We start from the raw sequence: 20,187 nt of genomic DNA, 5'->3' as shown, positions 1-20,187 counted from the left end.
ACACCCACTCACCTGATTCGCTCATCCTTAGGAGCATATGCATATAAAAAATGCAAAATATGAAAACACATTATATACAAAATAAATGATAAGGTCAACCCGGATGCCACACAAATGCCTAGACACCTAACGGGAAACCGGAGAGGACATACTTGGAATCTGAACCGATACCGCTAAATGCCCAGCTGTTTTCCTGGTAGAGGAAAGCCATACATACAAATGATAAAGGATCAAGTAAAGAAACTACCGATCCATTAGGGAAAAACCCTTCAGATATCAAATAGATTGGTCTGATACATGGATAACATGTCTTAAACAAATCAGAAAATATCTACAGAAACTTTCATCAACAAAAAAATAAATTCCAAGTCATAAAATATACGATGTGAGGATAATAAAATGTATCCATGAAACCAATTTAACAATAAAAGATGTTGTAGGATTCTCTCTGTAAAAAAGTCACGTCCGCTCTCATCGGCATGTTCGACTCGACTTTTCAAGGTAACCCTAGTCCCAGGTGAGCAGGATGTAACAGCCCCCATTGCCATACTAGTTTCCTTTCCCTGTCTGAAAAATCCCTATCGTAGAAAATGTTTTCAAAATTGATTATGTTTATTTTATTGAAGTATTGCCATTCACAAATCGTAACTTATGGAGTAGATGATTCCCGAGGGCTTGGTAGACGCTTTGATGGTATCGGGGCAATCAGTGGGGGAGGGGTAAGTAAAATATTACTTAGAAATGATTTCGCTTAAAAAGGGGGAGGTGATGCCGAAAAACATAATGCGATAAATAGAAAGGAAATTTATGTTAAAAAAAAAATTAAATTTTATGAATTATGATACAGATTTTTGATTGTCAAAACCTTTAAACAGATGAACCACACATTATGGAGTAAAGTATAAAATATAAAAAGGGGGTGATGTCAAAAGGCAAGAATTTTTACCCTTATTCGTCATGAAGATACACCAATTATGACCCTCTTATAATGGAAAAAAAGGAAGGCATCAGATGACATCATTAATATGGAGGAAAGGGGAGGTGTCTGAAGGCATCATTTTGGCGGTGTCAATTGATGTCATCATGGTCATTAGACATGTTACAGAGAAAAGGGGGGAGTCATCAGAAGGTGTCATTATGGAGGAAACATAACTGATAATTTGTCTATGTACAAAATGTAGTTGTTGAGGACCTCAAAACTGAAACTCCAAATATCCTTTGTTTTCATTGAAATGTATACATGATAATTCCACATTATTTCTGTAAAAAAAGTCTTATTAATATAATCATGAAAACTGTGTTTCCTGCCTTAACAAATGCTTAACTTGAAGTTTAAAAAAAACAACATATGTTTAATACATTTATTTGTATAATGCACTTCTTTTGTAGATTACCATAAAAACAATGCCTGAAGTCATTTTTCTTTATATAATTTTTTTAGGCAACATCATTACTTGTTAGACACTATCCAACCAAACTTAGAGATGAAATACTGGATTATTTGTTTAAGGTAAGATAGATTTGATTTTGACTCTTTACTTATCAGTTGTAGGGGCCAATACACTAGGTTGAACCTAATCTATGGAGACAGCTGGGTCCCTGTTTGTCAAAGCACATGTCTGTCATCTATCAGGTAACATTTGCACTACACAGTAATAAAGAGAGATTTCAATAACTGACAAGTTTGCATAAAATATTTGCATTGAAATTACTTATGTGACAAAATTTGTACATGAATGTTGAAATAAGAATGACTGACTCACAGCTACCATGATGCTTTAATTGTACTTATACTTCACATGTGTCTTCAAATAAGCATTGTGGGGTTTAGATTTTGCCCATTACATGTATTGAAGGCCAAAAAAATTACCTCTACACTAATTGGTCTCTGGTAGAGAGTTATCTCATTGGCAATCATATCACATGCATCTTCTTACTTTTAAATTGATAAATCTCAGATGTCTTTACATTGTTTTGTATTGCTGCATAATGCATTACTGTTTCACTGAGCTACATTGTATACCCGCTTTCCCTTCATTCAAATGAAACTGTATACATGTATGACAAATGCATTACTTATATAGCTCACCTAAATGACTGGTGTGACTTGATGAAAGTAACTGAAAGACAGATTTAATTAAAAATTGAAAGTGTGATTACATCTAATCATTGCTTACAATTATTGATTGTTCCATCCAATAAAAAAATGGTTGTATTTATCATAAAAGAAGATGTGGTATGATTGCCAATGAGACATCTCTCCACAAGAGATCAAATGACACTGAAATTTACAGCAATAGGTTGCTGTTTGGCCTGCAACAATGAATATTGCCCATACCCCATAGTCAGCTTTAAAAAGCCTAGAAATCAGAAATATAAAACAATTCAAACAAGAAAACTAACAGCCTAATTAATGAAAACAAAAAAGGAACGAAAAAAAAATATATATATATGTAACACAGCATCAAATGACAACCAATGACTTACAGGCTCCTGGCTTTAGACAGGCCCATACATACAAAATGCAGTGGGGTTAAACATGTTAGCTAGATCCCAACCCTCCGCTAACCTGAGACAGTGGTGTAGCAGAACAGCATCAGAACAAATGTTTATTAACTGTGATATTTTACTGATATTCAGATAATTTAATGTTTTTATTTCAGCCAAACTTTGGAGCTAGTTTGCAAATTTTAAAAGTAGAGATTGGCGGTGACTCTCAAAGTGGAGGTTAGTTCTTTTGTCTGATTGATGAACAATTTAATGTTTCTTGTTGTTTCAATGTTAATTTATCTCAAACCTTATAATCTGTAACTTAAGTTTTGATGTTAATTTATGTCAAACCTTATAATCTCTAACTTAAGTTTTAATGTTAATTTATGTTATATCTCAAACCTTATAATCTCTAACTTAAGTTTTGATGTTAATTTATGTCAAACCTTATAATCTCTAACTTTAGTTTTGATGTTAATTTATGTCAAACCTTATAATCTCTAACTTAAGTTTTGATGTTAATTTATGTCAAACCTTATAATCTCTAACTTAAGTTTTGATGTTAATTTATGTCAAACCTTATAATCTCTAACTTAAGTTTTAATGTTGATTTATGTTATATCTCAAACCTTATAATCTCTAACTTAAGTTTTGATGTTAATTTATGTCAAACCTTATAATCTCTAACTTTAGTTTTGATGTTAATTTATGTCAAACCTTATAATCTCTAACTTAAGTTTTGATGTTAATTTATGTCAAACCTTATAATCTCTAACTTAAGTTTTGATGTTAATTTATGTCAAACCTTATAATCTCTAACTTAAGTTTTAATGTTGATTTATGTTATATCTCAAACCTTATAATCTCTAACTTTAGTTTTGATGTTAATTTATGTCAAACCTTGTAATCTCTAACTTTAGTTTTGATGTTAATTTATGTCAAACCTTATAATCTCTAACTTAAGTTTTGATGTTAATTTATGTCAAACCTTATAATCTCTAACTTAAGTTTTGATGTTAATTTATGTCAAACCTTATAATCTCTAACTTAAGTTTTGATGTTAATTTTATGTCAAACCTTATAATCTCTAACTTAAGTTTTAATGTTAATTTATGTTATATCTCAAACCTTATAATCTCTAACTTAAGTTTTGATGTTAATTTATGTCAAACCTTATAATCTCTAACTTAAGTTTTAATGTTAATTTATGTTATATCTCAAACCTTATAATCTCTAACTTAAGTTTTGATGTTAATTTATGTCAAACCTTATAATCTCTAACTTTAGTTTTGATGTTAATTTATGTCAAACCTTATAATCTCTAACTTAAGTTTTGATGTTAATTTATGTCAAACCTTATAATTTCTAACTTAAGTTTTGACGCAAGCTGTTGAACGTTTTGATGCAAGCTTTTGAACACTTGGAAACCAAAATGACAACTTAAAAAGCATTTCATCTTATTATGTTAAAAGTTCAAACTTGATTGTCTAGCTAAATATCTATAAACAAAAACTTACATAATCTTAAAAAAGAAATCTCTTTTGAAGATGTCAAAAGTTTAAACTCAAGTACATTTCTAAAAAAAAATAATGAAAATCTGTTTAAAAACTGTGTTGACTAGAGAAACAGAGTGAAACATCATAACTAGGATTGAATTGATTACACTGAACTAGTTAGTGTATGCAGAACAAGACAAATATGATTCATGAGAGAAAACAAAACTTTTATAGAGTCACATTGAGAACAAAAGTTCCATAATACCAAATTTTTTTAAGAATCAAACCCATCTAACCCATGTAAACAGAAAACCCTAAACAGTCCACTAATGACTTTGTCCCAGGACAATGGTCATTTAGACTTTAGTATTTGTTCCATTACATAATTTTAAACTGAAAATTTTATTCAATGTTTCCCCAATACCAATGTTTTCAAAGTTCTGTGATTTTTATTGGACATTACAAAATGATGTTTTAAACATTTGTTTTTATTAGACATTTGGTCCAGTAAATATCCAACCTTTAAGGACCAAGCAATTATTTACTTGCCATTGATAGAATAAATGATGTTCAAAATCTTAATTTTTATTAGGTATTTGGTCCTGTAACCACATTTTACTTGATTTAACCATATTTCATCAGATGTCAGACAAACCGTAGTATGACCGTCATATTCTTGTTACAGAGGGCAGTGAAGCATCACATATGCACAACAGCTGGGATGAAAATTACTACAGAGGATATGAATGGTGGATGATGAAAGAAGCTAAAAAAGTAAAAACCAGTCTTTTTCTCATTGTTGAAGGCTGTATGGTGACCTGTAGTTGTTAATTTCTGTGTCAGTTGGTCTCTTGTGTAGGATTGTCTCATTGTCAATCATACCACATCTTTTATTATATTATTAACACATATATTATGTGGATGTATTTATTATTCATGAGAACCAATTGTCATGGTTTAGATAACAACAAAAAATTTGCTATATTATGAGGAAATTACGTTCCCTGATTCAAGGCCCCTGGTATGCTTTCATTAGAAGTTCATTTGTTAGACTTCAAAAGATATAAAAGTCTTTAAAAGGTATAGGTTTTTTTTTTGCCCAACTTATGTTTATGTTTTTCAGTATGTGCACACGTTTGCTCATCCATTCGTTTGTTAATTCATCGGTCTGTCTGTTTGTCCATCTGTCTTCATCCTTCTGTCCTGCTTCAGGTTAAAGTTTTGGTCAAGGAAGTTTTTATGAAGTTGAAGTCCAATCAACTTGAAACTTACTACATATGTTCACTATGATGATAATTTAATTTTGGATGTAACATGTCTTCTGATTGGCTGATATCCTTATGTTTATCAGCTCATAGACATAATTTAGTCATGTGACCGTGATGTCATCAACATTTTTCATAATTTACTCAGGTTTAAAATGGAATTTAGAATTAGATTATAAGCATGCAATGACTGTAATATTTTTTTTGTCTATTCGAAATAACATAAAAAATGTGGTGCACACTTTAGAATAACCAACTACGCTGGTTATTCAGTGTGCACCACATTTTTGATGTTATTTCTTTATAGACAGAAAAAATATAACAGTCATTCCTTAATTATCTTTCTAATTTTAATGCGAAATTTGACCACAATTTTATGGTCCACTGAACATAGAAAATGACAGTGCAAGTGGGCATCTGTGTTCTATGGACTCATTCTTGTTAATATAGTAAAACAAGTAATATATTGTTCTTTATATTATTGTAGAGGAATCCAGATATATTACTGTATGGGTTACCATGGGGATGGCCTGGCTGGATAGGAAATGGAACCCACAATCCCTATTATAATGTCAACACAACAGCTGTATACATAATCAAGTGGATACAAGGAGCAAAGAAATACCATGACTTGGATATTAATTTTGTTGGGGTACTATTTTAGTTACTGATTGTTAAATAGTGATGTCATTATCATAATAATATTTATGTATACACAAAAGGAATGAAAGGAAAAAGTAAAATCACAAAAATACTGAACTCAGAGGAAAATCAATTCGGAAAGTTCATAATCACATGACAAAATCAAATAACAACACACATCAGAAACGAATGGACAAGAAATGTCATATTCCTGACTTGGTACAGTCTCATCAAATTCCGTTATATTTACAATGATGCGTTAACTAAACAAACACAATAAATAAAATAGTAAAGATATGGGTACAGCAGTCATCATGATTTGTGTGTCTGACGTCAGAAATTTAATAGTTTTTGTCATTCATAATAGAACAATATCATACTGACTGTATCTTTTGAGGTACAGAGTCATGTTATAAGAACCAAAGAAATACAAAAAGTCGTATATACAAAACACACCAGCCAAAAATGAAAGACAATACAAACACATTGACGGGATGTATAAGTACCAAGCCACGTCAAACGAATATCACATAAAACAATCCAACAGTAAAAGTAATATTAATAATAGAACAAAGACAAATGAAAGAACAATAAAACACGTTGTTAAGATGATACTTTAAAATTAGAACGTATGTAACAAACCAAATTTGAAATTCTGGATGAATATGGGATCCCGTAAACATTATTGAGACAGTGGCCTGACACGACAATCATGACAATTAATAGAATGAAGTTCATTTAGTTGTCAGCATATATATCATATGCAATGCTGAGCGACTATGTTTAAAAGTTTTCCCAAAGTTAGAATAGCTCAGGAGATATAAAAATTTGTTGTTTACATATTTTTTCAGATATGGAATGAATTAGCTTATAGTATTGAGTATATTAAGGTAATATATCATTTATATCTTATTGTATTAATTTATTAATAATGAATCTACTGTGATAAGTTTAATCAATCTATATAAAAAGGTGTGGCACGAGTGCCAATGAGACAACTCTCCATCCAAGTCACTGACTTAGGACAGGTGCAAAATTTGCAGTGGGATTAAACGTTTTAATGGTACCAAACCTTCTCCTTTTCTGAAACAATAGTTTAATACACAACAAGAGATCTTCAACTCAATTTAAAGGCCATATAAACAGATCAAATATCATGAGGCTACTAGACCATTTCACAGCGATTTAATTTTGCCATTTTCAAATTTGCTTGATGTAGTTCAACAAGGAAATTCCTGACTTAGGACAGGTGCATGCAAATGCAGCGGGTTTAAACCTTTTAACGGGTGCAACATCTGTTTTCTGTGTCAATAAGAAAATTAATAACATTAAAAAAATATTATGGACAATAAGTAAAACCTGGATAACAAAGTATTTAGAATTCAGCCCAAAAAAATTGAAAAAGACGGGTAGATTGTTAGATACAAAAAAGCTACTGTAGTTTATGTAAATCACATATTTATATTGTAGACCTTGAGAAGATCATTAGATCAGAATGGATTTCATGACGTAAAGATAGTTGCTGTTGATGGTGGATTTGAGATAATTAACGATATGCTTAAGGACCCTGAGCTGTTTGATGCTATAGAATACATTGGGTAATGGGGTTAGCTTTAGTTTTTGGTAATTAATGAAACCATGATTTATACAATTATACAGGTGCAGCCAATGGTAAACTCTGTAAAATCATAAAAAGACTCAAAACAATGCACAAAATCTATTTAAATTATTTTGTTTAATTCAGTGTCCATTATCCTGGTACCGAATCAACAGAAGCAGCATTCAATACAGGGAAGCAGTTGTGGTCATCAGAAGACTTCAGTACATTTAATGACAATATTGGTGCTGGTTGTTGGGCTAGGGTATGCTTAATAATTTTCATATTTTATACCATTTTTCACCAGAAAAAGTTTTCCATTTTGTAACTTCAGAAAATTTATAGCTAGTAAAAAATCAGCTAACACACAGCTAATAATTATAAAGATAATATTATTCAACAGCACCTTTTACACATGTATCATATTTTAATAGCATCTTTGAATTTCATACCTGAGCATATATCTTGCTCATAGTTATAACTTCAATGTAATAAACAAACATACATTTATAATACGCATATAGATAATTCAATAAAAGGGGCCATAGACAGGAGTATTCTGACTTAGGGTTAGATTTAAAGTAATTTATTTATACACAGGAGACAAAGAATTATGTATGTTTTTCAGACTCTGAATCAGAATTATGTGAATGGCTTATTCACAGGGTATGTAGGATTTCCAATAAGTAAAATAATATGGATTTAAATTCAGACCTTCAAACCTACTTACTTACTGGTAATAATGATATAAATAATGATCAAAAGTTAATTCATACCTAGTTTGAAAATAGTTATGATGTAGATGATAAGCAATCAAATAAATGCTGTATTCTCATTCAGTATTTGATAACTCAATATCTCTACACACCAACTCATGTATATAACTTTCAATAACTTTCCCATGAAACATTGGAAAAATCAGATGAGGTTTTGATATTGTCATGCTTAGTGCAAAAATTTAATAGCAATCATTAACTAAGATTATCTTTAGAATTTTATATTTTTCAGAACAATTGCATGTAATAAGCTGGTAATATAATGCTACACCATTTGTATGCCAACAGGTGCTAATTTTTTGAACGTTGAAATTTTTCAGAACAATTGCCTGGAACATGATATCTGGGTATTATAATGCTTTACCATTTATCCGTCAAAGTCTGATGACAGCGAATTCTCCATGGAGTGGAAACTATGTCATAAACAACCCTATATGGGTAACAGGTATTGCAGGGAATATTTTATATATAAAGCATTTAGACTTATCGATATCTCCTGATTCATTTACAACGCACTTGATGTCTAATTAATGATAAAAAATGTGGTATGATTGCCAATGAGTGAACTATCCAACAAAGAATGTACTAAGGTTCAAAATTCATAAGTATTACTGTAAATTCAGAGATTATTGTGATGTTTTAATTATTGCAAAAAATGCAGCAGGGTTATAATTGCAATAATTTAAACAAGCATTCTGAATTTTTTTATGTGAATTAAACAGGAATTTTCTCATATATCGCAAAAATTATCATCACATTTTAAATGACACAATCGGAATAATAAATGCAGGCAATAATTTCTGAATTTACAGTACTACATGAAGACAAATGTCAATAGAGATCAGAAAGTTACAATAGGTTTATACTGACCAAACTTTTTGAACTCCATTTAGCATTAAGATTTCTGTGTAACAACCTTTTTTCATTTAAAGTTTTGTATTAAAATACTTGGCCTTTTTCGTCAATTTCAATATAGATTAATAACCTATTGTAGATCTGATATTAGGAAAATAAAAACTTTAAAATTTGTTTTCAGCTCATACCACCCAGTTTACAGCCCCTGGGTGGAGATACCTGAAGCATAACAGTGGAGTGGGGGAACTGACAAATGGAGGGAGTTATGTGTCACTTGTTAGTCCCGATGAGAAGAATCTCACCATTGTCATGGAAACCATGGTTTGTATTTAGTTATTATTTAAGAACTCTTATTAAGGCATTGTTAATTTTGTAAAATAGAACCTTGTTGATTTTGTGGTATGAACATTTTAATGGTCTGGTCATGAACTGTATAAGAACCATGTATAGAAATAAATGATATTCTTCAGAAATGTCACCTTTTTACTTATAGCATTTTGTGTTGTCTTTAAATGTTATACACTAAGGCTTATGTAGAAACTTGTTTCATTATATTTTAATCTTTCATAAAATTGGTTTTATATTGTTAATATTAAAACTAGATCATTCAGCACAGTTCCAGGTAATTAGGTTTTTCCATTGTACAAATATATCATACAAAATTTAATCTGACACACAAAACTCTACAATCTGTACATTTACATTTTACATACTGATAAAGGGGATATTGCTTTATACTTTCAGACTTCTCTCCATTCAGTGTGTTTTTATCAACAGCCGAAATTTAATGTTACTCTCCAGACTATAACTCTCCAGTTGAAGGGAAGTTTTGTAAGTACAATTTCATCCTATAAGGAAATGTGATATGTATTAATAATTTTATGCTTTGCACTGTAATATTTGTCTTTTCCTCTTATGCACATAGAGTGGGGTGCTCATTTTCGCCGTTTAAGGATTTTGAGGTGTAAAAACTTCAAAGGATGGCTGAAATGGAAGAAATGTACCCGTAAATTATATTTTTATAACAAATATAATATTTTTTTAAACTGAGACAAAATTGCGGCTCCTACCGAAAATGACCGAAAAACGGACAACGATTTTCGGACAATTTCCTGAATAAAAAACACGATTTCAAAGAAGTATTTCTAAGTAAATATTTGACAGAATGCCCTAATTTTGAATTCTTTATACCTTTGAAATGTCTGCTATTCATCTATAATGCAATTGATTTGATAAAAATTGTTAAAAGCTGCGGTTATTTGGTTTTAAATAGATGTGTAAAAACGGCGAATATGTGTCCCCCATGGACAAAACATCCGGAAATTTCAAACACCCTTTAATCCAACTTTTCAGATGATTTTCTTAAAACAAACCGGTTTTCAAGCTTAAGTATATTTTGCATTTGAAGTTATCTTCATACAGAAATATCAGTATACTTCAAAAACATTTAGACCTGAACATAAACTGTAGAAAATATGGAAAGATGTGGCGAAAATGAGCACCCCACTCTAGGTGTTATTATTCTAGGCTTGTCCTCAGTGCCTAATTTTCAAAGAAATACGGGTCTAAAATTTGAAATCAAATATGAAACCTTATATTTCATGCACTATTCAGTCATTCAATGATCTAATTAAAGGTTATCAGTTAAATTTTAGGAGATAATAGATTTGTATTTATCATTTACAGGCTTTGATAGACAGTATGGCTCTGTGGTACAGTAGACTTGGTTATGATGGAGGAGAGACAGAAACAATGATGTATGAAGGACGAGTTGATGTACGTTTATCATCCTGGAAAATCTTGTGATACTGAAATAAAAAAAATATTATATCTGTTCATATTCTTTTCAATAAGTAAAAAACCTGGTCAGAATAACAGGTTTTACATATTTCTAATTGATGATTCTAACGCAACATTGTTTATAAGGTCCATTTTGATTGGATAAAGCCACCAATTTTCATGGTATCAATTCAGAACTGATTCTAAGAAAACGTATGTTCAAGTGCAGACAACATATGACAGATTTTAAGTGTATGATTTGAGGTTGTTTTCTGTCATTTTTATTAGAATGGAGATAATAATGTAGTATTTTAAGCATTGACAGTATCAATTGGTGATTTGATTGTTGCAAATACCTATTTAATGGCTTTGTTAACAGATAGTTTAACATGGCTGTCAATTTTTTTTATTCAAATACATATTTTGGGTTAACAAAAGCAGCTTATTTTTGTACTGAATTATGACATTTTAAATCTATTATTTATTTATTAATATTGATTTTAACTTTCCAATGCTACAGTAATGTTCATTTATCTGTATATGTTTATCTCTTGAATATATCAAGCTTAATGAATGTTAGATTATTTGTCCTAAAATTTATCTTTTTCAGGTAAAAGATGGTAAAATTAATCTTAATCTATATCCAGACATGGTAGTAACTTTGACGACACTGACCACTGGTCAGAAAGGCAGTCATCAGAATCCACCACAAGACAAACCTTTCCCATTCCCATATACAGAAAATTTTGAAGGTAAGATTTGGTTCCCTGGCAATGACTACTCATTCAGACCATGAAAGTTGTAACTTTAGTATTGATTGGGATTTCAAAAAGCAAAAGTTTGCAGATAAATTCTTGTCAGAATTGGTTCCCTGGCAACAGCTACTCATTCAGACCGTGAAAGTTGTAACTTTAGTATTGATTAGGATTTCAAAAAGCCAAAGTTTGCAGATAAATTCTTGTCAGAATTGGTTCCCTGGCAACAGCTACTCATTCAGACCGTGAAAGTTGTAACTTTAGTATTGATTAGGATTTCAAAAAGCCAAAGTTTGCAGATAAATTCTTGTCAGAATTTATGATATTCTGATTTCATTTGTTTTTAACAGATTTAAAGTTGAACCAAACTATGTTCCTCTGATAGTCATTAATAAGCATTATCTCCAGCTGATTGTTAATTCAAAATGGCCAGTAGAAGATAATATAATCAGAAGTTATTGCATGTTTTTTTTTAATGAGATTAAGTATTGCGATTGCATGAATATCTGCATACAGATATGCTTATCAGATATCATAAAGTGAGTTTTAATTCTTGCCATATTCACCCAGTCGCATTAATTATACCCTGTAAATAATAATCTCTGAATTTACAGTTCACTTGGGAAAGATTTACATGGAAGCAACTCAAACTTCAGGGAGCCATTTGATGAGACTGTCATCAAAGTGAGAGGGTTAGCGCTATAGAACCAGGTTTAATCCACCATTTTCTACATTTGAAAATGCCTGTACCAAGTCAAGAATATGACAGTTCTTTTCCTTTCGTTTTTGATGCATTTTGTATTTTGATTTTGCCATGTGATTAAGGACTTTCTGAATTGATTTTCTTCTAAGTTCAGTATTTTTGTGATTTTACTTTTTGTAAATATTTGTATCATTACTTTTCTTTATAGACTATCAGGGCATGTAGCGATTTTTGTTTGTTAAGTACCTTCAACCATAAGCAGTATTTGCTGGCTTTTATGTCAGCAGGACATGTACAGTTAGAAAATATAAACATGTGAGATTTTTCTTGTCAAAATTTACAACTTTTCAAAATAAATATGATTTCAGAATACAATGAGACAGAACAGCCAAAGTACATGGCTCAGCAGTTAGGATGCTTTGAAGTGCACATATCTACTGATGGTAACCATGGCAATGTGTTACGTCAGATGGTTCTGGAACAGCCCGTTTACTGGACTGCGGCAGACAGATTAAAACGGACAGCGAACTTAATTGGGGATTATTCTTGGTAGGTATGATCAGCCACCATGGCTACATAATTTATGATTGATACATCTTGCCTATGACCTCTCTGTCACCATGGCTACATAATTGATGATTGATACATCTTGCCTATGACCTCTCTGTCACCATGGCTACATAATTGATGAATGGATACACCTGTGGTTAAAGTAGGAGAACTCAAAACAAGCTAGTCAGTTGTTAGTGATAGCATAAACTATTGATGTAAAGCTTTATATTTCTGAAGAAATAAGACGAAGATAATATCTTTAATACTGGATCCTTATGTTAAGATGTTTCCATCTTGCATATATATGTCTTTGAACTCAGTTTCAAGACTCAAATACACTTGAAAAAAAGTTGGTATTTGTTTTATTTTAAAAAAGTTGTTATGAATTTTTTGATAGCAAGATTTTCTCACTTTTTATAAGTGAAAAAGCATTTATTTGGTAAACTTAATCAGACAAGACAGGGAGATAACTCAACCATGATCTGTGTTTAACAGTAGGATATAATTCTATACGGAAAACATAACTTAAACAGGGAAATAATTTCACAATTGATGTATGAAAAACAGTGTGATGTAATTGTATATATAGGAAAGATATTACTGTGTCAGAAGTTGCCAAAACGGTGTCAATAGATGTTAAGACAGGGGAGATAATTTGACAATTGTTCTGTTTAATTGTATGATATAATTTTATTGGGAAGATATAACAGTGTCAATAGATGTTAAGACAGGGGAGATAATTTGACAATTGTTCTGTTTAATTGTATGATATAATTTTATAGGGAAGATATAACTGTCAATAGATGTTAAGACAGGGGAGATAATTTGACAATTGTTCTGTTTAATTGTATGATATAATTTTATAGGGAAGATATAACAGTGTCAATAGATGTTAAGACAGGGGAGATAATTTGACAATTGTTGCGTTTAAATGTATGATATAATTTTATAGGGAAGATATAACAGTGTCAATAGATGCTAAAACAGGGGAGATAAATGGTACAACTGGAGTATTTTTGGCAGCCAGAGTGGACAGAGGGGGTGTTAAAACAGGAGGAGCTTTAGGGGTATTCTTCTACTTATACCCTTCCTTACAAATGTACAAGTTGACCTCTGACATTGGTATGTTCATATTGAGTCTTCAAGTATAAATAATAAATTTTTTCAGCATTAGTCCTGTATAGTCTTGTTTGATATGTTGTTGATGCTTTTTAATTCATTTGTCCATTTTTAAGACAAAATTTTGAAGATATATATATTACCAAGAAGGCTTTAGTATAAATAAATTAAAATGCCTGTGATTTTTAGATAAGAAATTAAAACCTTACGTCTATTTAACAATAAGATATAATTCATCAAATAATTCAGTGAAGACAAGAAAACTGTTCACACAATAAGGTACCTTTATCTTATGCTTTCTATGAGGTTTTTATTTCTTAAGATCTGATATCTGAGGTAAATGGTTTTGTAATTTCAGGTGGTAAATCAGTGTTGAAGTTTGGAGCAGCACACATGGCAAACAAGGGTTGGAATACATTGAAACTAATACTACAGGTAAGATTGAACAAGAGGTGAAGATACCAAGCAGACATTCAAAAATCATAATTAAAGATAGATTGGCAATACCATGGCAAAAAATGAAAGATGGATCAGACACAAATAAATTTCAGAAACAGGCCTTAGTAATGCACTTTCACAACAAAAAAAATAAAAAAATTTAATAATTTTAATTATAATATTTTACACAATTTTATACCCGCATTTATATTTTCATTGTGTTTATGAGACAGTTCCAGCCATTTCTTCTTGTTACTGATGGGACTGTCTGTGCACTCACTTAAATCAAGTAGGAGGCCCAAATTAATAATGATGTTGAAGAGCATAGAAAAACAAAGCTGAAACAAAATTCTGCCAAATTTGACTTTCTCAATTTATGCCTGTGTGTGTGAGACTGGAAATGTATTTCTTTTGTCTTGCCATAATTTGTCCCTTTTGTTCTGTGACAGTGGTTTATTTTCACATTTATTCCTGACCTTTGACCCTGTGTTTGTATATTCCAGGGTTATCAGGTTGAAGGGTATCTGAATGGACAATATTTATTTGAATCAGACATACAGAATGTACCATTGACAGGATTTATTGGTTTTGGGACATCTGATTATGGTTATACTGATTACGATAATCTGGCTATTTATAACTCAGAAAAAGTTACACAGCGAAATGATCCAGAAGTGTTGTACTTTGTACCAAGACATTAACCTAGCAATAATTTATAACCTTGAAGCTAATTTTATGAGGACTTTTTAAAAAACATTATAATTTAAATGTTCTTATTTGGAGAATTGTTGATCTGATTGTTAAGATTTTTTATTGTGCCATAGTAACTTGCAAAATAACCATTCAAAAACTTTTTAATAATCAGGTTTTTTAAGAAAAATCTGAATATTAAAGAAATGAACTACAGTGGGCTGCTGCCAACAGTTTCTGTATAATAACTTATGAACCTTTCATCCAATGCTTTTCAATTAAACAAGTTATTAATTTTGACAAAATTAAAAGAGAATAAGTTTGATATTAATGATTTTTAATTCTACCGTTATGGTCCTTGATAGTTCAGAAAATAGCACTTTATGTCATTTCCATGCAATAACTTATGGACTGTTTGACCCATGCTTTCAAATTTTGATATGGTGTTACTGAAAAAAAATGGAGGTAAGATTCAATACTTAATGATTTGATTTTTTGCCATTCTTGTTAGATAGGAAAAACTAGGATACAGAATAACCTTCCATTGTCTTGAAATATAGATTTTGTTTTGACAAATGCTTAAAAACAGGTAGAAAGCAAGATTTACTGAGCATTTATATCCTGTTGGAGCCAAGCACAAATAAAATTTATAATTTAAAGCAATTTATGGTTTTTCTTTATATACTGCAACTCCTAAAACTGTTCAAACTTAAATCATGGAGTTAAAAAAAAAATTATTTTTATTTTGGAGTGAATGATTAAATAATTCTGTGAACCTGTACTTTTCATGCTGTTCAGTGGAGTATCCAGGGGGAGGGTTGTTGGGGTTGGAACCCCCCTTTTTGTGACCGATCAATCCATTTGAATGGGGACATATTGTTGGAAACCCCCTTTATCGTAATGTTTCAGAATGCATTGTCAATGTCATACAATGGGATATAGGTGATATATGGTTTATTTTTCTCAGATTAGGTAGATCTGCTCATTATGTTGAGATTATATTAACTCTGTTATGAGATTTATAGATAGTTTATGTATTGCAATTTTTATTATAGTATTTATACATATTTTACTCAACATTCCCGGATGAACATATCTTTGTTAATAATTGTTAATGGCTGCTGTTGAAGAATTTATATGTATTCCATAATTAATCAAATGATTTTTTATTTGTTATCCATTTTTTGTTCGACATTGTAAATGTTTTAATAAATATTTTTTATAATTTTTTTTGTTTCATAATTTTGTGTTGTTTGATATTTAGTTGTGTTGTGTTTTATGGACTGTTCATATTTAACAGTCATCAAAACGGGTTAGAACTGATACATTTCATTAGAACAGTCTATGACAGAATAAATCTAACATGTAACACTTCATTGGCAAAGATATCGAACGTTCTCTCTATACACATGTATTACAGTTTTCCTCCATCAATAAAAAATTATAGCATGACAGAGCCAATGTTGCTAAAATAGCATCAAACACTAGCAAATAAATAAATCTCTGGTCAAAATGTATCTATATTTATCATTGTATTGACATTGTTAATAACAATTGTTTGATACATGTGACACTCTAAAAAGAATTATGGTTTGTGATGAATTTGATTGATATGTATCAACACATTAATATTTGGATGTTGTATCTAGGCTGTATATCACCGTTTAATATTTGGATGTTGTATCTAGGCTGTATATCACCGTTTAATATTTGGATGTTGTATCTAGGCTGTATATCACCGTTTAATATTTGGATGTTGTATCTAGGCTGTATATCACCGTTTAATATTTGGATGTTGTATCTAGGCTGTATATCACCGTTTAATATTTGGATGTTGTAACTAGGCTGTATATCACCGTTTAATATTTGGATGTTGTATCTAGGCTGTATATCACCGTTTAATATTTGGATGTTGTATCTAGGCTGTATATCACCATATTAATAATAACTCAATAATGTTGGATTTAAGGGATTTGGGTACATTTGTACTTATCATAAAAGATACAACATGTAGTCACTTTAAAAGAGAACATAAAAGAGCTAGCTTTAGCACTTAGTTAACTTCTTAAAATTTTTGATACTTAAGCAGGTGGAAGACCTGGATGCTTCATACTTTGTATATTGATGCTTCATGTTACGAAGTTTCCGTCAGTCACATGTCCAATGTCCTTGACCTCATTTTCATGGTTCAGTGACCAGTTGAAAAACAAATTTTTGTGAATATTTCTCTCTTTAAATGAGTAATAGGATAAATATATTTGATATGTGGGTACCTTGCAAGGTCCTCATGCCACGTCAGACAGTTTCCACTTGACCTTGACCTCATTTCATGGATAGTGAACAAGGTTAAAGTTTTAATGGCCAAGTCCATATAGCAGATACTATAATCAATAGGTCTAGTATATTTAGTGTATGGAAGGATTGTAAGGTGTACATGTCCAACTGGCAGGTGTCTTCTGACCTTCACCTCATTTTTATGGTTTGGTGGTTATAGTTAATTTTTTTTATGTTTTGGTCTCTATTTCTTATAATGTATGCAATAGGTCTTCTATATTTGCTGTATGGAATGATTGTAAGCTGTATATATCTGTCTGGCAGGTATCATCTGACCTTTGACCTCATTTTGTTGGTTCATTGGTCAATGTTAAGTTTTCATGGGTAAGTTTGTTTCATAGATTGATCATATAAAATTAATTATATTAACCTTTGCATAGATTAATTTTAAGGTGTACATGTATACCTGGCATGGTTCATCTGACCTTGACCTCATTTTCATGGTTCATTGGTCAATGTTTAGTTTTCTTTATTAAGCCTGTATCTTAGAAACTATAAGCAGTAGCTATAGGTCAACTATATTTAGTGAATTGAATGATAGTCAGGTGTACATGTATTTTTTACCTGACCTTGACCTCATTTTCTAGGATCAGGTTACTGGGTAAGTTTATGTGATAGTTGTAGTAAAGCATTATATTTAGGACTATCAACATAATATCAATGGTTAGTTAAGAATATGAGACATTTCATTGTGTGCACTCTTGTATATACATGTAGTATGTCACAGAAAATGAGGGTAAATTGGATAGGGACTGTAATTAAGCCTTGCAACAGATTGTTGACAGACCAGTCAAAAAGTTGTTGCAAGGATTTTTAAAGTACAGGGAGTGTGGCACTGTATACACCAGTCATCAAATTAAATGACCCCATCTGACTGGATGGTAATTTTTTGGAAAAGGACATCTGCATCAAAAAAGTACATTTGTACATCATCTGTTTCTGACTAAAATGAGACCCCATGAGTTTGATACAATCAGAAATCTGTTACAGTGTAACCTGCCTAATCTGACACCTGAGTATTCCAACATCCTGCTTTCACCAACACATTTTTCTGATACCAAAATATGCCTATCCATGCGGAAAAAATACCTGAGTATTCAGACAACCTGCTTAATCTGACTTTTTTTCAGGTCCTCCAGTGTGTAGATTTACAAAGGTTGCACTATATATATAACAAGAGGCTGTCACAACGACAGCAAACCGGCAATATCACAAGAACCATAACTGATGAATGCTGAAAGTGAAAATCGTCAATATCAAATTTGACCTCCATTTTGTAGTCAGTATCAACATATTAAAATTTGAAAAGCTTTGGTTAAATGGTTTATGAGAAAATGCACGGACATGACTGGAAACACCATTTTTCAATCTTTCAAGAACCATAACTCCTGAACGGTAAAAGTCAAAATCGTCATTATTGAACTTGACCTCCATTTTGTCATCAGTAACAATATATTAAAATTTGGGAAGCTTTGGTAGAACAGTTCATGCGTAAATGCACTGACACGACTGGAAACTCCATTTTTCAATCTTTCAAGAACCTTAACTCCTGAACGGTAAAAGTCAAAATCGCCATTATTGAACTTGACCTTCATTTAGTTGTCAGTAACAACATATTAAAATTTTAAAAGCTTTGGTTGAACGGTTCATGAGTTAATGCACGGACAACATTTGATTATCCTCCCGCCTGCCCGGCGTACATCCCCAAATCAATAACCGACATTTTTGTCACAAAAATCCGGTTAAAAATTAATAAATGTTGGCAGAAGCATTCACAAAGACATGTTCATAATACTGTAATTTATTGCAAATAAAATTCAATGAAAGACAGGGTTGTAAACTATTACAGAAGATTACAGAAGTTATAAAGATAATGTTTGTAGCTATTAAATTTGAGGTTCATCTATAACCATGAACTTCAGGAAAATTGAAATAATAATAAATCCAGAATACTTAATTAAATGACTATTACTAGGGGATGTAGTTTGTATTAAAACTGAAGTAACATCCAAAATATAGTCACACATTACATTTTGGACTAATCAGACATAAATACCACTAAAGAACACATTTGTATATAGGTAATAGTATATAGAATCACCTTATGATTTACATAAAAGTTAGTGAATATAATAAAGATACCATATAATATGAACAATAACGTGATATGAAATTAAATGCAGTCACCCTGTGATCATATTTAACAATAAAAACAAAGAATTGGTGTTTTTGTATAATTATCAAATTAAATAAATTGAATTTAAACACTGTTTTGTATCATTATCAAATTAAATAAATTGAATCTAAAACACCGTTTTGTATGATTATCAAATTAAATAATTTAAATTTAAAACACCAATCTCCATTCTTGGCAGTTATAACAAACAATTCCACAGAATTCACCCTGTGTTAATCAGTCAACAATTAATATCAATACTACATAATATCAAATTATATTATAAAGGGTAATATCTCCAGACATAAACAATATAAAATATGAATATCTAAATATACATAATGTAACTTTCTATTACTTTGTAAAACTTTCATTTCATATATATGTAATCTTATCAAAAGGAAAACAACTAAAGTTCCTACAATGGTATGCTGAGCATAAAAAACACCTTCCTCATTTTAAACATAACTGCACTTGTGCTTCACATAACCTATAGATCACAAGGAATGTCCACTTGAGA

At 30.9% G+C, this 20,187-nt stretch overlaps 1 protein-coding gene across 3 annotated transcripts; it reads left to right on the top strand.

The window, feature by feature from the left end:
* The first annotated feature begins 575 nt into the window (after window positions 1-575).
* LOC143046371 (galactocerebrosidase-like) lies at window positions 576-16,382 on the top strand. Of its 3 annotated transcripts, XM_076219503.1 has the most exons (18): window positions 576-719; window positions 1,442-1,510; window positions 2,664-2,727; window positions 4,672-4,760; window positions 5,739-5,903; window positions 6,745-6,783; window positions 7,364-7,491; window positions 7,638-7,755; window positions 8,119-8,156; window positions 8,587-8,711; window positions 9,303-9,442; window positions 9,866-9,952; window positions 10,808-10,897; window positions 11,511-11,652; window positions 12,727-12,907; window positions 13,863-14,032; window positions 14,388-14,464; window positions 14,971-16,382. In XM_076219503.1, the coding sequence occupies exons 1-18, from the start codon at window positions 591-593 to the stop codon at window positions 15,166-15,168; spliced, it is 2,049 nt and encodes a 682-aa protein (XP_076075618.1). In that variant the 5' UTR covers window positions 576-590; the 3' UTR covers window positions 15,169-16,382. The 3 variants fall into 3 exon arrangements, with proteins under 3 accessions (XP_076075618.1, XP_076075619.1, XP_076075620.1); XM_076219504.1 differs by lacking the exons at window positions 7,638-7,755; window positions 8,119-8,156; XM_076219505.1 differs by lacking the exons at window positions 13,863-14,032; window positions 14,388-14,464; window positions 14,971-16,382 and adding an exon at window positions 13,777-13,849.
* Window positions 16,383-20,187: the final 3,805 nt, after the last annotated feature.

Source organism: Mytilus galloprovincialis, chromosome 9, assembly GCF_965363235.1.
Source record: "Mytilus galloprovincialis chromosome 9, xbMytGall1.hap1.1, whole genome shotgun sequence".
Lineage (NCBI taxonomy): Eukaryota > Metazoa > Mollusca > Bivalvia > Mytilida > Mytilidae > Mytilus > Mytilus galloprovincialis.
Note: the sequence above shows the minus strand (reverse complement) of the source record. Positions and strands in the feature narration are given on the sequence as shown.